We start from the raw sequence: 15,544 nt of genomic DNA on the forward strand, positions 1-15,544 counted from the left end.
AAGCAGAGATATAACACTGGGCACTAGGGAGCAAATCTGGTTTATGAAGAATACTGGGGGTTTATATTTTCTGCATCTCTTTGGTGCACAAGATCTTCCAAATAACCCTCGCTGCTACCCCTCATCCTCGCAGCTCTGCTTCAGCACCACACCATACAGATCAAGCTGGAAGGGCAGGACAAACACGGGAAAAATTAGCAGCCCAGAAGGAACATCAGAGCAGATTAATGACATAATGTTTTTAAAAAAAAAAAGAAGAAATGACCATCCTTTGGCACGACTGGACATTCACACCACACCAGTTAGAACCCTTCCCTGTGGGGTTAACTCTCTATACCTACAAACAGTATGGGCTTTTTTTTTTTTTTACAATTAATACTAGAGAGGCTAGTTGTGTACAGTCCATATGTGACACTTAGTAATTCAGAAGAGAATGAATATTTATTAAATAAAACGATATTCCTATCGTGGTACGTGTTTAACTGAGCTTGCTATTGCCCAGGGCTTGTTTGTCACACGTGCCCAAACCAAAGGCACAAAGAAGACAGGAGGCAGCTGCTGCAGTCATGGTGCTACCCAGTCCCAAACTGGAGAGCTCCCAAACTGGTGACCTTCTTAGAGAGAGACACACGCAGCCCCACACACAAGCTGTTTGCAAGCAGGACCCGCCTGGCCAAGGCTGTAGGGCAGATTTAGGGAGGCTGTTTCCCACTTGTGCCCACAGTTGTGATGCTCAGGGCACCTCAGGCCCTGCCTGTTCTGTCCCCCCAGGCACACCAGGCAAAGGGGGGGCACTCAGTTCTTGCTGCAATGAAACCCTGTAACAGTCAGGCTACAAACCATGGAAGGAGCCTGAATAAATATTTAGGTACAACAGAAGAATATGGGTTAAACCATCTATGGGGCAACATTTTTATTGAACTATTTTGCAGAGTAAAGCTACACAGAAAGGGATGAGAAGCACAAGCAAGCAGGGCAAGGACCTCACAGTGAGGCTATTCTGATGCTGCTGGCTGCCCGCTGCATATTTACTCAGGCTTTTTCTAGCTCTGCATAATCAAAGAGGCACTGGGAGCTGATGCACAAGGAAAAAGAAAACAAGCAGAGGAACAAGCCTCTGGCCATCATTTCAGGTTCAGCCTTGTGAGAACCTGTGCTTTCACATGCAACTTTGGAGAAGCAGCAGCTCCCAGGGTCACCCACACCCTGGGGAGGCACCCAGGACACCCACTGCTCACTGCATCAGCAGTTGTTACAACTGACTTACCTTTCCTTCTCAGCAACAGCCAGTTAAATATATACAAGTGTCTCCTCCACCACTACACAGCTCTGGTGCTAAACCCATCCACTCAAAACCCAGTACCTATTTCACAAAGATGAAAAGACAAAAATACACAAAATAGCTATGGTAGCTAGAGCACTTTCCTAGTAGGTACTAAAACATCAGAGGACACCATCCTCACATTAAACTCTTTCTTGAAAATAACACACATTGCAGATCCCCATTCAATCTTTGTTACATTTTGGTCTTCTTTGCTTCACCACCCATTTACAAATCAGGAAGAGTTCAGAGATGAATAATGGACGAGAATAATATGTGCATACTTATAAAAAAAATAAAACCAAGCACCAGCTAAGAAGAGGATAAACCCTTCCCAGGGACAGTAAATTAATGACTAAAGTAATAAAACTATAATTAAAAAAAAAAAATCAAACTGGTATTGTTAAGTGTTTAAAACCTTTTCCAGTCTCTCTGATGAGCAGTCAGTACTCTGTTCCACAATAAAACATGTCATTTCATTATCCATATAGCCTCCCCATGATATATAAATGAATCATTTTCTCCCCTTTGTCTCCAGAGAATTTATAACACTTTATACTTAGTTCCTATATCTCCTCCAAGATGGTATGCTACTCCAGTTACACACTGCTGTGTGCCTTGACCAAGGGTGGAGGTACCTCCTGCCTCTGCTACTGAGTTCCTCTCCAGGCTCAGGAAAGCACCTCCCCTCTTTGCAGCTCACTCACCACCACCCCAGAAGAGCCTGGGCAGGCGCAGCCTCTCCCAGGGCGCTCCCCAGACGCAGCACCAGCGCAGCTGAAGACACAAGCACAGCAGGGACAGCAGCACATTACTTACCCAGCTCAGGCAGTCCTGGTCCAGCCACACAGCCTGTGCTCGTGCTCCTGCTCCCAGCCATGTTTCACCCCAAAGCATGGCCCAGCTCACATCACCCTCCTGCTCCAGGTGTAGCAAATCCTCTGAACTAAAGCCTTATGGAGCAGTCCTTAATTTGGGCTGCAATTGCTCCCACCTGTGGGCAATCCCCAGTTAAAGTGACAGGGAGCAGGGCTAGCTCCCAGACCCACCTGTGGCTGCCATCACCCACACCAAGAGCCGCGTTTTAATATTATTTATAAAATCCATATTATTTATAAAGTGTGATGGATCCTCTAAAGCACACATCTCAGGTTTTTACTCAGCCCTGCTTGGGAGACCAGTTACTGACTCTCCTCCTTCGGTCCTCTAATTCAGCACATTTGAAGAGATGATCCCCACCTAAGAGGTGTGTAGGACCGAGGAACACAAATCCCATTTTCAAAAGTAAAGGAGGTCCCTGGCGTGCAAATTCACTGGACTTCCAGCAAATCTCACACCCTTCGGTCACCCATGGAATGAAGCCACCTCTATGATAGGCTTGCTAAAAAATCTTAGTCACATTTGGGTTTGTTTTGCTTTCTTTTTTTTAAAAAAAAAGTTCATTGCTGATTATTACTTCCTAGTAGAAATAATAGTGCCTTCTCATTTTGAACGTCCATCAGTGAAAACATATACCTTTTTATGAGTTAAATTGTTTGGAATAACTTTCAAACAATTACTTAACTCCTCTGAAATTTCTTTCATGGGATTGAAGGTTTTTCCTGTATCAAATTATCTGGATTTCTCATGGGTTATGCATTTCTCAAAAACTCACTGTTTGCAGATTAAAGAGAGAAAGGCAAGTTAGAAAGGACACAATAGAAAAAAGGATCAGTAAAGAAAAATATTTTAAATATTAATGACCAAGGGGGAAATGGAAACACATTAAAGGCAAATGTGAGAGCTTTTAAATGTTATTAAAATTGATTTATAAATGAGACTCTTCTTTAACCAAGTGCTTTAGCCTTCACTACTTATTTCCTTCTGCTGTCTCTCCAAGCATTGGTGTCACCACACAAAGCCTATGGTGTTAAGGAAAGATATCCAAAAAATAATTAGGCTGACAATGACTATGGGCTGTTCACACAGGAAAACATCATTATATGAAGAATATGAATATGAGATGAGAAGCTGGCTATTTGCAACCACTGCCAAAGCCCAGGCAGGTTCAGGACATCTGTCCCAGGCAGGACAGGCAGAGACAGGAGGAAAGAGGGACCAGCCAAGTCCACAAATGCAGACACTAATTATTTACACAGGCGGAAAAAGACATTTCCAATTTCTACCCTTCTCCTCGCCCTCCCTCTGCACAGACCTCAGCGTGGCTGCGCACCAGCCCAGCCCGGCTCCCAGAGCTGAGCCACACACCGGGAAAACCGAAGCAGCATTTCCATGGAGAAGTATCTGCAGCTGACGGAGAAGGGCTGGAGATGCACATCACGTGCAGCCCGGACGGGAACCCGCGCGCAGCGTACAACGTGCCACAATCCCCTTGCTTCCTTCTGCACCGACCTCAAGTGCGAATCAATTCCCCCAGGAGGCTGCATTTGTGGGATGTATCTTCTAGGGTATCTTCTTCCAGCCTTATAAACCTTTTCAGTGATGCACCCCGTGATGCAGCAGCCCGCGCACCGCTGGCCTGGCGAAGCGCAAGCGCTGTGGCTTCCCGAGGGGGTTCCGCAGACCCAGCCATGGGCAGGACGTGAGGCCGCGTGACTCCTGGGTCACCTTTTATCAAAGGGCACAGTAGCAGACGTGTATTGCACAAACCGCCCAATTGACATATCCAAAATTGTGAAATTTATCCTTGAAAGGAACACATTTGGAGCACGAATTTTCATAAATACACAAAATGTGCTAGTACATGTTTAACAAATTAGTCTCATTTTTAGTTTAGATATGCAAAATGTTTTCTTTTAAAGCTGCTATCTGTCAAAAACCACAATAACATTATAGGTAAAAACTCCAAACAGAAATATAAAACACCACTGAGAACTATAGATCTCATACATTGGATTTTGTGGCAAGAATGGTCCACAAAACTCATTCTGAATGTCCTCATAAGATCCTTTTTATAGCAGGTTATGAATCACCACATGATATCTTTAAATGGATGATCAATACTGTATTTTCCCATAAAACGTTTGGTTTGAAATCCGATTTTAAGTGCATTAGAGTTTTTGTGCACTGAATAAATGAGTGTCATAATAAATTGTCATCAAATATGAAAGAAATACAGCTTAGATTAATTGCCATATTTATTTATGAGTCTATAAAATACATTGTGAAAGTCCTGGCACATTTTTGGGATACCAGCTTGAACTTTCAAGAAAGTTAAAAGCATTAAAAGAGACTGAAAGTAGATTTATTATTGGAATGTTTTTAATTGCAGTTTCAACCAGACACAGGTATTAGAATGGCTGTGCCCTTAATGGCCACGTCTCATGTGTTTTTTCTTTTAAAATGATATACTTTCCATATTTTTATTGATTTTGTAAGATTTATTGTAGATTAGTGCTGCTTGTGTGTGAAATCACAAGTGGTCCCAGGTTCCCCAGAGTGGGGGCTGCAGATGGCCCAGCGCCACGGCCCCTCCCAATGCGCCCCCAGCACTCGGTGCTGCCTGCAACACTGGCGGAGGAAAGACCAGAGAAAAACCTGCATTACCTGAAGCAGGACCAGCAGGAAGACCCTCCGAAAACTGCCCAGTGGGTCCTGTTCTGCACTTGTGTCTACAAATGTAAAATGGACTTACTTCAGACAGGATTTGGAGGGAGGAAGCATGCTGAGGCCCTTCGTTACTCAGAGGTTAACTAATGAAGAGGCTAAAGGCCAACTAACTTGATGGGGCTGGGACTGATTTGGGTTACATATTTTCTGGTTTTGCAATAACCTATAAACTCTCTGTGCTTCTAATGTACAACAAACACAACTGGGTTTCTGTAAATTACAAATGAAAGGAAGGAAGGAAGCAGTTCTGATATCCATGTTTAATAGTGCACATAACCTGGTGATAACTCTAGGAAGGTGAGACACTGTTGCACATAACCAGCATGCTAATTAAAATATAGATCCTGGAAAGTACAGCAAGCAGACTAGGTAATGGAATAACACTGTAATTTGCTGCCACAGAACAAAAATGAGAAACTATACCTAAGGTGATATTAAATTTGAAACCTTTGGCTTGGCAGCCAAATGACTCCTTTCCACCAGCTGCCCATCAGCTGATCCAAAGGCCATGAGAGCACAGACACAACCTGGTGGTTAATGGTACCTGGGGAGCCCAACATCCTGCTCAAGTTGTGTCAAAACAGCCATCACTTTTCAAGAAAAATAATTATTCAAAATTATTTCTATTGATTTTACTGAATCCACAGAGGGGTCAGCGTGAATGAGAGCTGTGACACTGCCCTGACCCTGCCAACTTAATCAGCCTGAACCTCAGCAGAGCACAAACAAGTCCTCAGAGGGGAAGTTCTCATGAGCTTTTGTGTAGACAAGTCTTCACTGGATGAACTCACATTTTATAGAATAATCTACAGATAACCTTAAGAAAGCTGGTACAGAAGTGTTGGGTTACCTCTTCTAAAAGTACTTAATCATTGGCCAGATGTGGTTTCTGAAGTTGGATTTAGTGATGGCCCCAGATCCACGGGAAGATTCCACCCAGGAGCGTGGGGAAGTGCCACGTCCAGCTTCCACCCACTTGACCACCTCCAAGCATGGAATGGTCCACATTAAAGCCTCAGGTCCAACCATCCTCCAGCTCCAGGAACACTGGAGCCCAACTGCAGATTTTACAGCCATATCCCAGAACTTAATCAGAGCAAACACAGTGACGGTTCAGGAAAACCACAGGTCAGTGGTGATGGGAGCCAAGGGGAGCTGCTGATCCCCGGGGCAGAGGCAGGAGGGTGAGGTGGAGGGTCAGGCCACCACAGAGGACTCTTAGGTAGAAGCAGCTCATTGTAACACAAAGGAGTCCACACAGACATGGTGCTTAGGGATCCCTGGGAGTATTATTATTACCCTTGTCTGTCTTTTAATTTCCAGATGAAATTTAGAATGGCTCTTATTTAGGCATCCATCTAAACGAGAGGGTCTGGAGAAGCAAAGTAAACACCCACCCATCTATTTTTTTCACTTTGCACGTACCAAAGCCAGAGCAAAATTGTGCAGCTTCTTGGATTACCTAGCCTACATCCATAACCCTCCAGAAATCCAGTGACATGTTTTTTGGATGTTCCTTTTCAGAAGACAAGTGTCCAAAGGCAATTTAAGTTATTCCTGATGTATTTCAAAAGTGATCTAAACCAAAATCTACCTTCAGGTTTAGCCTTCAGCTGACAAGGTATCATGCATTATCTCAGCAGTTACATATACCTCACCTCCAAAATCAGGGTATGTCCCACGCTCCACTGTGCCAATTCTCCTCTCTGTCCTGAAGACAGTTCTTTCTATTTTCTGCTTGTATGTTAAGCAATTAAAATACTTCATATTCAGCAAGATATTAATCTTAATATTGTCCTAATTTGTTTTGTCTTTTTCTGCCTCTCATGCAGAAATCAGTCTTGACAATAGCCACTGAGATAAGGACAGTAACCAGCAAGCTTCACAATGAACCATCATATACACTATTTTAGTTTGTCAAAACAATTAGTGTTCAGTTTGGCTTTATTCAGTTAAATCTGCAGTGACTGATCAGTATAAATTATGTATTAGGCTGCCCAGCTGTACTTGTTTATTCATGCATGGACTTGAAGAATTTTCATTTTCTCAGTACAAAAAAGCAACAGCCAAAAAATCCCCCCGTGTTCTAAAATATAAAGGCACTTTCTTCTCAGCCACATTTCTGCTTCATGTTTTTGAAGCTGCTTTATCCTTACCCTTCTTAGAACATTATTCTTCTTTTCCAGAATGATACTCCAATGCTTATTTCAATTAACCTATTATTTCATTCGCAGTTATCGGCAGCTCCATTTGCATCGGTGGGAAGCACGTACTGTTACTTTCACCCCTTGCAATTACCTCTCGAGCAAAGCAATATCAGAGCTAAACCAAATGATGTTGATTTTAAAAGCATCCAAAATCCCATTGTAGGGTGCATTTGGACTCCTGCCTTGCTTCAAGAGGAGCTGCTCACAGAAATGTTTACAGTAAAGCCTCACACTCCTCTCTTTCAAGAACAAAATTTGGTGAATCAAGAGAGAACATTTTCCAGTTTTGCTCATGTTTATAGTCATGCAGTCCTCGCTACGATGACTGAGTGAAGGCAAATGCACCATGGGGGTGGGATGATCCACTTGTATGTGGGGAGAGAGATGACACAGATTTAGATAAAGAAAAATCCGCAGTGACCACATACAGCATCAGTTGCACTTCTCCATGATGCAGTGTATGAGCAAAGTGGAAATCTGGCTGTTGAAGCTGTTTGCCTGTGATGAAAAGAATGGCAAATCGCACACTCCTTCCCCAAAGCTGCCCTCCGCCAAGCCGAGTTCAAGAACTTGTTAACAGAAGGTTTATGCCAACATTTACAAATGGCAGAAAGACGTTTCAGCAGCTTTGGCATGGCAAGTCCAGTCACCCAGTGACAGACTGACAAGGCAAACGGTGGCATTTCTTGGAAGAACACAAAGACCCAGAGTTTGTGTCCTCCCAGGGAGTTGGGGAGCAATGTAGAACTTGGATTTGTTAATGGGAACATCATTTAATATCCCATGTTGTAAGGGCAGTTAAAAGGGTCGTCTGAGTGGCTCTTGTGTAGAACAAAGTATGCTACAGAAACATCTCCACAGGGCCGAGTGCTGAAAGTGGAGAAAGAGCTGGGTCACAAAAGGGTATCTCTCAAATTCGGGCTCATCTACAACGTACCTGACAGGTAACAGATTTGCTTTCACGTTGATTACACACAATAAAGATCGCCAAACACAATGTTTGCATTGATCTGCATTATGTCAGCTATAAGAGTGCTTTTGCACAGTGAATTCTGCTGCAGTTTCAGCAGCCACTGTGCTCGTCACATCAACGAGGCGGGCAAGAGCCCCATATGCAACTTGCCAGCACACACACAGTGCCAGCAAAAGCTCCCATGAGCAGGATGAGCACACAGCTACTCTTGTTGTTTCTTTCATCAAATAACATAAGAAATGTTCTAGTGAAAAGACAAAATTTTGCTGAATAAAGTGCTTTAGAACAAGTGGGTTTATTACTTTATAATTAGCATAATTTCCCCCATAGGGATTCTTGCAATTAAATAATTAGTAGTAATGTTACCCAAAGGTGTTCTTTAATGAATTTTCTAAAGTTATTGCCCCCGTTAGCGACAACTGAAACGGCTGTTTTACACCGCCTGAGCGCTCCTTCTCGCCAGGCTCCGGGCGATGTTCGAGGCTTCTGACACCCGACCCGAGCTCCGGGCCACCCTTCTCAGCCCGGTGGGGCGGGCACGGCTCGGCCGCCGCGCTGCCCTCCTCGGCCCGGATGCCCCGACGGCGCGGACAGCCCGCTCCGCTGCCGGCCCCGCCGGAGGGACCGCGGCCGGGGAGAAGCCCCGTGAGTGCCCTGCCCCGCCTCGGGCCGCTACACCCCCGAGCCGTCCTCCTCCGGGATGTACCGGGGCCCGCCGGCTGTAGGCGGAGCGCGCAGGGGCGGCACCGCGGGCCGGGCACCCCTGGGCCGCCGCGCAGCGCTCGCGGCTCGGCAGCGCCACCCGTCGGGGAGCGGGGCGGCGGGCAGCGGCGGAGCGGGGCTGCACCGGGGGGAAGGGGCAGCGCCACGGCCGCGGGGGCTGCCCGCCCCCCACCCGCCTCCGCGGGGCACAGCCCTGGCCTGCCCGGGGCAAGTGCCGCCGGGCCGGGGGGAGCTGCTTTGTTTGTTTTCTTTCTTCTTTTTCCTTTTTTTTTTTTTTTACATTTTTAATTACCACTGCCAGGATATCGTGGCTGGCCGGGCCCGGGAGAGCCACGGAAGCCCCCGCCGCAGGGAGGGGAAATCCCCATTTACCTCCCGAGGATCTCGCCTCAAAGGCAAATTTGCAATATGTAAGTCGCTGGTTAAACAAGGGCATTTCAATTTGTTAATTGACGCAATTATGCCGTAGCGGTAATGGGCAGGCCGTGCTGCAGGCAGCCATCCATCACCTCCCCACTGACCTGTCGCGGGCCCGCCCCCCCATCCTCTCCTGGTGGGACCATTTCGGGTCCAAGAGAGAAGAATGGATGCCCCGCCAGCGCTCGTTAGGGAAGGAGGCTGCCGGGCTGCCCCTTGGCGGCTCCCGGCCCGACCTCAGCCGTGCCCCTGCCCGGGCCGGCAGCGCGCTGCGCGGGGCGAGGCCTGACCGCGCTCCAGCGGCTCCGGGCCCCCGCGAAGGACGAGGGACTCAAGGGGCCAGCACAACTAATGGACTCGATTGCAAAAGCGGTGCCGTGTTGTACAGCAGAGCCCGGCGCCGAGGGTGGGAGCCGCGGTCAGCGGAAAGGGCCGGGGACTGCGCTGGCCCCGAGCGCTCCTACCCCAGTGCGCCCAGCGCGGTCGCAGCCCCTGCCCTGCGTTCTGCAGGGCCCCGCACTCGGAGGGTCACACTGCCGATTTCCCCTCCTGTTATTTTTTTTTCCCTCTAAGTCAAGTTCGGATTGCGTTTAAAAAAGAGCGAGAGAGAGGGATGGGGAGAGAGACCAACCGCAACGCACCTCCGGTCCCTGCCTTTGACGTGCATCACAGCACAACATTAAAACAACATGAAACAAGTGCTGGGAGCGGGCGCGGGGCGCTGCCTGCTCCTGCCCGCCGCTGCCTGCTCCTGCCGGCAGGGCCGTGACGTCACCCCGCTCCTCGCCCACCGATGAACGCTAAAGACCTATAGAGCAGAAAATAATACAACAAGCAAGCTCCGTATCTTGCAAGCCCTACGTGATTTTCACCCCCCTCTTTGAAAAAGCCCCTTTGCACTTAAACTCTCTATACATGTGGGGTGGCTTTTTAAACTCTCTCTATACAAACATATTTATTAAGAGCGATGGGAAGTGGGGGGTAGCCTATTTTTTTAATCCAGGCACCAATCCCCCCCGCCTCAGATGTCTGGCTGCTTTTCTTAAGTGCAATCATCTATAATTGAGGGGGAAAAAAAAAAAAAAGCCATACGTGGAAATGTGTGTGTGAGAAGGTGCATCCTGAAGCAGGGTTTAGTTACAATCGATCTTGGGGGGAAAATATTGCCTATGGTCCAAAAATAAGGAGCAACTATGTCCTTCTCTCAGTTCGGATACCCCTACAGCACCACTTCACAGGTAAGGCGAGTGAGCAGCACTCACTTTTGTTCAGATTCTGCTGCTGCTGTCCAGATGTCTGTTTCCCCTCCCTTTTTTTCTTCCCTTTCCCTTACTTAGAGTCTTTTTTTAAAAGGGCACATCTGGAGCCTTTTTTTAAAAAATGTGCGTGTGTGTTTATGTCTCGTTTGTGTTGTGTTAGGCTTAAACAAGTAACTCGCAGTGTGCACAGCAAAGGTGTTTAGGAAACCGGTAACTCCCCCTCCCCCTCACCCCTTTCCACTGTTCAGTTTTAAGTGCAACAAACAAATAAATACAAAAATCCCTGCTGCGACTGATCTGCAAGCCCGCGGAGCTGCCCCGCGGAGCGGCCGCGCTGCCGCTGCCCGGGCGCCCGCGGAGGGTGCGGGCAGGGGGGACCCGGCGGGCGCGGGATTTCACCAGCGCTTCTGCAGAACCGCGCTGTGCCATTTTCCCCACCCTTCCTCCCCGGGTCGATCCTTTTCCTGTGTTTTATTAGGATCTGTCGGGAGGTTTTTTTCCCCCATACGATTTCCGAAGGACACCCCCCACCCACACCCACACCAATGCACCCTATATTAACTAAGTCGTGGCTATACCGTACCTCGGGTCACGATTTATTTGGATGGAATTATTTATACACCGTAATCACTGCAAGATGTGCCTCCCTCGCTTAGGAAGTTAACTGTCCCCTTGAACTTATTGAAATCAAATGTCTTCGATTGCGTTAGCTGACATATTTACTGCTTTGTCTATTGTCAAATTAACTGTAATCGCAACTTCTTGCCTTTAAATCAGCGCAAGCGGAGGGAGCAGGGGGGGAAGGAATGAGCCGTATGGATGGATCTTTTGCCATTTTCGAGAGCAACTATTTCCTTAAAGTTTTGCCTGCTTGATTAATCGTGCCCCCTTCCCAGGGGCTCCCGCTTCCCATTCCGTTTATTTCCCGGTTTCTATAATTAGTTGCTTCAGCCCGGGCTCCCTATTCCCCTCCTCACCCCTCCTCCCCCGCACACACACAGACGCGCACACGGTCCTAAATTTCCCCCGATGGGGCTGTCTCGACAGTCACTCGACGCCGTCCCACTCTCTCTTCTCCGCAGTTTTTCGTGCCCGCCAGCCCCAGCACGACCTGCTGCGAGGCCGCCCCCCGCTCCGGGCCGGATGCCTCCTCGGCGCCGGCCGCCGCCTCCCTCTGCTGCACCCCGTACGAGAGCCGGCTGCTGGCGCCCGGCCGCGCCGAGCTCAATGCGGCGCTGGGCATGTACGGAGCCCCTTACGCTGCCGGCCAGGGCTACGGCAACTACCTGCCCTACAGCGCCGAGCCCGCCGCGCTCTACACTGCGCTGGTGAGTGCCCGCCGGCCCGGGCAGAGCACCGTGGAGGGGGGAGAGGAGGGTGCAACAGGCGGCAAACGCTGTGGTTTAGCGGGCGGGACGGGGGGCGGCCGAGGGACGTAGAACCGGCGCCGTCTCCTCGTCGGGGCGAGAAGGGACCTGGGTGCCGCGGAGAGCCGGGGCGGCGGGAGGACGGCGGGGCGGCAAGGTTCTCCTCCTGCTCGACGCCAAACGCTGCCACTTCCCTTGCAGAGCCCCCAGTACGAGATCAAGGACGGCGCCGGCACGTTGCACTCGGGAATCGCGCAGCCCGCTGCCTACTACTCCTACGATCATTCCTTGGGGCAGTACCAGTACGACAGGTAAAACCCCTTTGATCAGCGCCCGGCAGCATTAGCATCCCCCTGCGAGGCGGCGGCCGACATCAAACGGCGAGGGGCGGGGGGGCTCCGACCTAACAAACGTTGTACAAAAGAAACGAGGCGCCCCGGGAACACCAGTCAGCTGAAATCAAACTTCGGCGGGAAGGGGCAGGTGGGCAGGGCCACAATGGTCTGTGGCGGGGCCAGGCCGGGCCGGGGGTCTCCCGCCGCCCCCCCTCCCCCATTCCTAACCATCTCCCGGCAGGTACGGGACGGTGGATTTCAGTGGGTCAGCCAGACGCAAAAATGCAACGCGCGAGACGACGAGCACCCTCAAGACCTGGTTGTATGAGCACCGCAAAAACCCCTACCCCACCAAAGGAGAGAAAATCATGTTGGCCATCATCACCAAAATGACCCTGACGCAAGTGTCCACTTGGTTTGCTAACGCCAGACGGAGGCTCAAGAAAGAAAACAAAATGACCTGGTCTCCCAAGAACAAAGCGGGGGAAGAGAGGAAAGAAGAAACCCCGCGGGAAGAGGAGGAATACGGCAGGGAGAGCGAAGGTAGAGGTAGGCGGGATGGGCACCTCGAAGTGGCGGCCAAGTGTGGGCCCCGCCAACTTCCCTGCACCCGCACTAACTCCCTGCCACTCCTTCCTCCCCGCTGTGTGTCCAAGCAGAGCAGAAGAGCTGCAAGGAGGACAAGGAGATGCGGTTCAGTGACCTGGACGACCTGGAGGAGGAAGAGGAGGAGGAGGCGGGGAAGCCGGAGAAGGGCCGCTCCAGCTCCCTGCAGGAAGCCCCCAGCCTCGGCGCGGCGCTGCCCGAGGCGCCGCGGAGCGACTGCAGCCTGCCCGACCCCTTCCGCGCCTTTCCCTGCGCCAAGGCCGCCGCCGCGGACTTCGCCTCCGCCACCCCGGCCGGCCCGCTGCCGCCCTACGCGCCCGCTGAAAAGCCGCGCATCTGGTCGCTGGCGCGCACCGCCGGGGCCAGCGCGGCGCGCAGGGGCAGCCCCGAGGGCCGCGGCGCGGAGGGGGAGCTGCCCCTGCCCGCCAAGGCCTTCCGGAGCTCTGCTTTCAACCTGCAGCCGCTCCCGCGGAGCTGCGCTTCCCACCGCGGCCTGGGGGAGTCGTGCCAATACGCGGCGGCGGGCGAAGGTACCCGCGGCGGTGGGGCCGCGGGAACGGGGGGAACCGCGGGCCGGGCCGGGAGACAGGGCACGGCGTGAGCCCGCGTTCGTGCTGACAGCCCCCGCCGGGCCCAGGTGTCAGGCGGGCTGCGACTGTGCTGTGACCCCCTCGGCGATGTAGGCGCTGAGGCTTCCCCGCTCGAGGGGAACGGGCAGGGGAGAGCGGCGGGGCCGGGCCCACCGCGAGGCGCTTCTGTCTGTGCAGGCTTCGGGGAGGGGGCCAAGGGCGGCCTGGGAGGCGCCGAGCTGGGCGGGACCTGCCTGGACAGGCTGCGGACGGCGTTCCGCCCGGTGCTGCGGAGGTGAGGTAGGTGACGGGCCGGCTGCCGGGGCCGACCTCACACGAAGCGCAAGCCCGCCCACCCGGCCCGGGGAGACACCGGGGAGGCAGCACTGCGCGACCCCGGGGACGGCCGGCGGGACACAGCGGCCCCGGAGCCCGCCCGGGAAACGCTCAACACCGTTTCTCTGTCCCGCAGGGCCGCCCACCCCTTCTTGAGCGCTGGCGACGGGGCTCCCGCTGCAGCGAGGCTGTCGGCTTGAAACAACGAAAGAAACCTCTCCCCTTCCCGGCGATGACCTCCCCGCCCCGCAGGCATCGCCCGCCGCTCTGCCTTCCCTGCCCTCGCCGGGAAAACGTCCCACCGCGGCACAACGTGCTGCACACATGGGGGGCGGCGGGCGGAACTGCCGTGCCCGCGGGACTGGCGTCCCCCCGCCGCCCGTTGGCCATTTGTTCAACACCCCTCATTAATGGTTTTGCCAAAAAAGACTATTACTTGCTCCCGCCCCCCGTCGTGGTTTGTTTTTTCTTTTCCTCCACTCCGCGCCTGCTCCGCCAAGGTGCATGTGTTCGCGATTGCTCCGCGCCGTCCCGAGGAAGGTGGAGGAGGAAGAGGAGCGGCGCAGGTTACGCCAAGCTGTTTATTTCCCGTGGCTGTACATAGATCCCGCTGAAAGTATTTTTCAGTCTCTAATTAACATGGATGAGCTGAACGCCATGAAGCCGAACCATGACCCCGGCAGCTCTCCAACTGGGAGCCAGCGCAGCCCGGCCCGCCCCGGGCACCCGCCGCCCGCCCCGGGGCACGGCCGGGGCACCCCCGGGCAGCGGGTGCCGACCGGGTGGCGACGTGGGACGTTGTTAGTGGGTCACCGCCGTCAGTCAGTGAAAAGAGCAGTGCTGCACTTTACAGGACAGACGAGAAAAGGAAACCGTTTCTCTGCATTATTTCTGTTTAATTAAAAGTGTCATCAAACACACTGTGTTCAGACTAATAAACCAAGCAGGGATGAGGAAAGAATGTTTCTTTGTTCCTGTTTCTAGAAGCAGTGGCAATAATTTAAATTAATAACTGTGGTAATTAAGAGGTCATCTATAGATCAACCCGATATCTGCTATTTCCAAGTTCACCAGGGTCAACATTTACATTAAGTCATTTGTGGTCAATAGAGTCCAATAAATTCTGCCTTAATAAATCAGGGAAATCAATCTTGAATATCGAGTAGACCTCTATATGTTTACCAAAGGCTACTAAGACAAGTGGGGCTGCAGAGCTGTGAGTCCTCTGGGCTTGCGACCCGTGCAGCAGCTCGCATGGGAAAGGAGAGCCTGCAGGTCAACACGGAGAGAGGCACGGGGACTGCGCCCGGCTTCGGCCCCGCCGACAGCCGTCACCCCTCCCGGGCTGGGAAGGGGAGCGGAGCAGCCCCGGGTTGCGGGGCACCTGGCAAAACAGGCAAACTTTGTCAGGCTTTGCAGGAGCCGGGCCGGGGCTCGGGGGAGGGAGGGAAAAGGTGATGGGAGGGCGTTAAGTGCACACGAGAGCCAACGGGTAACGGAGCGGCCGGGAGCAGAGCGGGATCCGGCCGGGAGCGGGGCTGGGCCGTTTGGGGCCCCGCCGCAGATTCCCCGCCACGGGGCTTTCCCGCGCTCCGGAGGGTCCTGGGCAAGCGCCAGTGCAGAAGCCGCTGTCTGTTGCAGTGACCCGCAGCTTAGAGTAGGGGAAATTAAGCTGCGAAAAGATAAACATTATTTCAAGTCGGATTTGAAGGATTAGGACTTGTAATAAAGAGTATTAGGCCCTTTCGAAAGGTTCTTGCAAGGCGACTTTCCCCCCCCTCCTCGCCCACAGCAGAGGACAGGTACGATCTGTTCCACGAAC

At 51.8% G+C, this 15,544-nt stretch overlaps 1 protein-coding gene across 1 annotated transcript; it reads left to right on the forward strand.

Annotated features, from left to right (window-relative positions):
- Positions 1–10,443: 10,443 nt before the first annotated feature.
- Positions 10,444–13,922, forward strand: IRX6 (iroquois homeobox 6; the record flags this gene model as incomplete). The annotated part of the gene is made up of 7 exons (XM_080351970.1): positions 10,444–10,488; positions 11,592–11,837; positions 12,078–12,187; positions 12,453–12,760; positions 12,871–13,347; positions 13,585–13,681; positions 13,859–13,922. The coding sequence occupies 7 exons, from the start codon at positions 10,444–10,446 to the stop codon at positions 13,920–13,922; spliced, it is 1,347 nt and encodes a 448-aa protein (XP_080208096.1).
- Positions 13,923–15,544: the final 1,622 nt, after the last annotated feature.

This window comes from Nesoenas mayeri, assembly GCF_963082525.1.
Source record: "Nesoenas mayeri genome assembly, chromosome: 12".
Taxonomy (NCBI): domain Eukaryota; kingdom Metazoa; phylum Chordata; class Aves; order Columbiformes; family Columbidae; genus Nesoenas; species Nesoenas mayeri.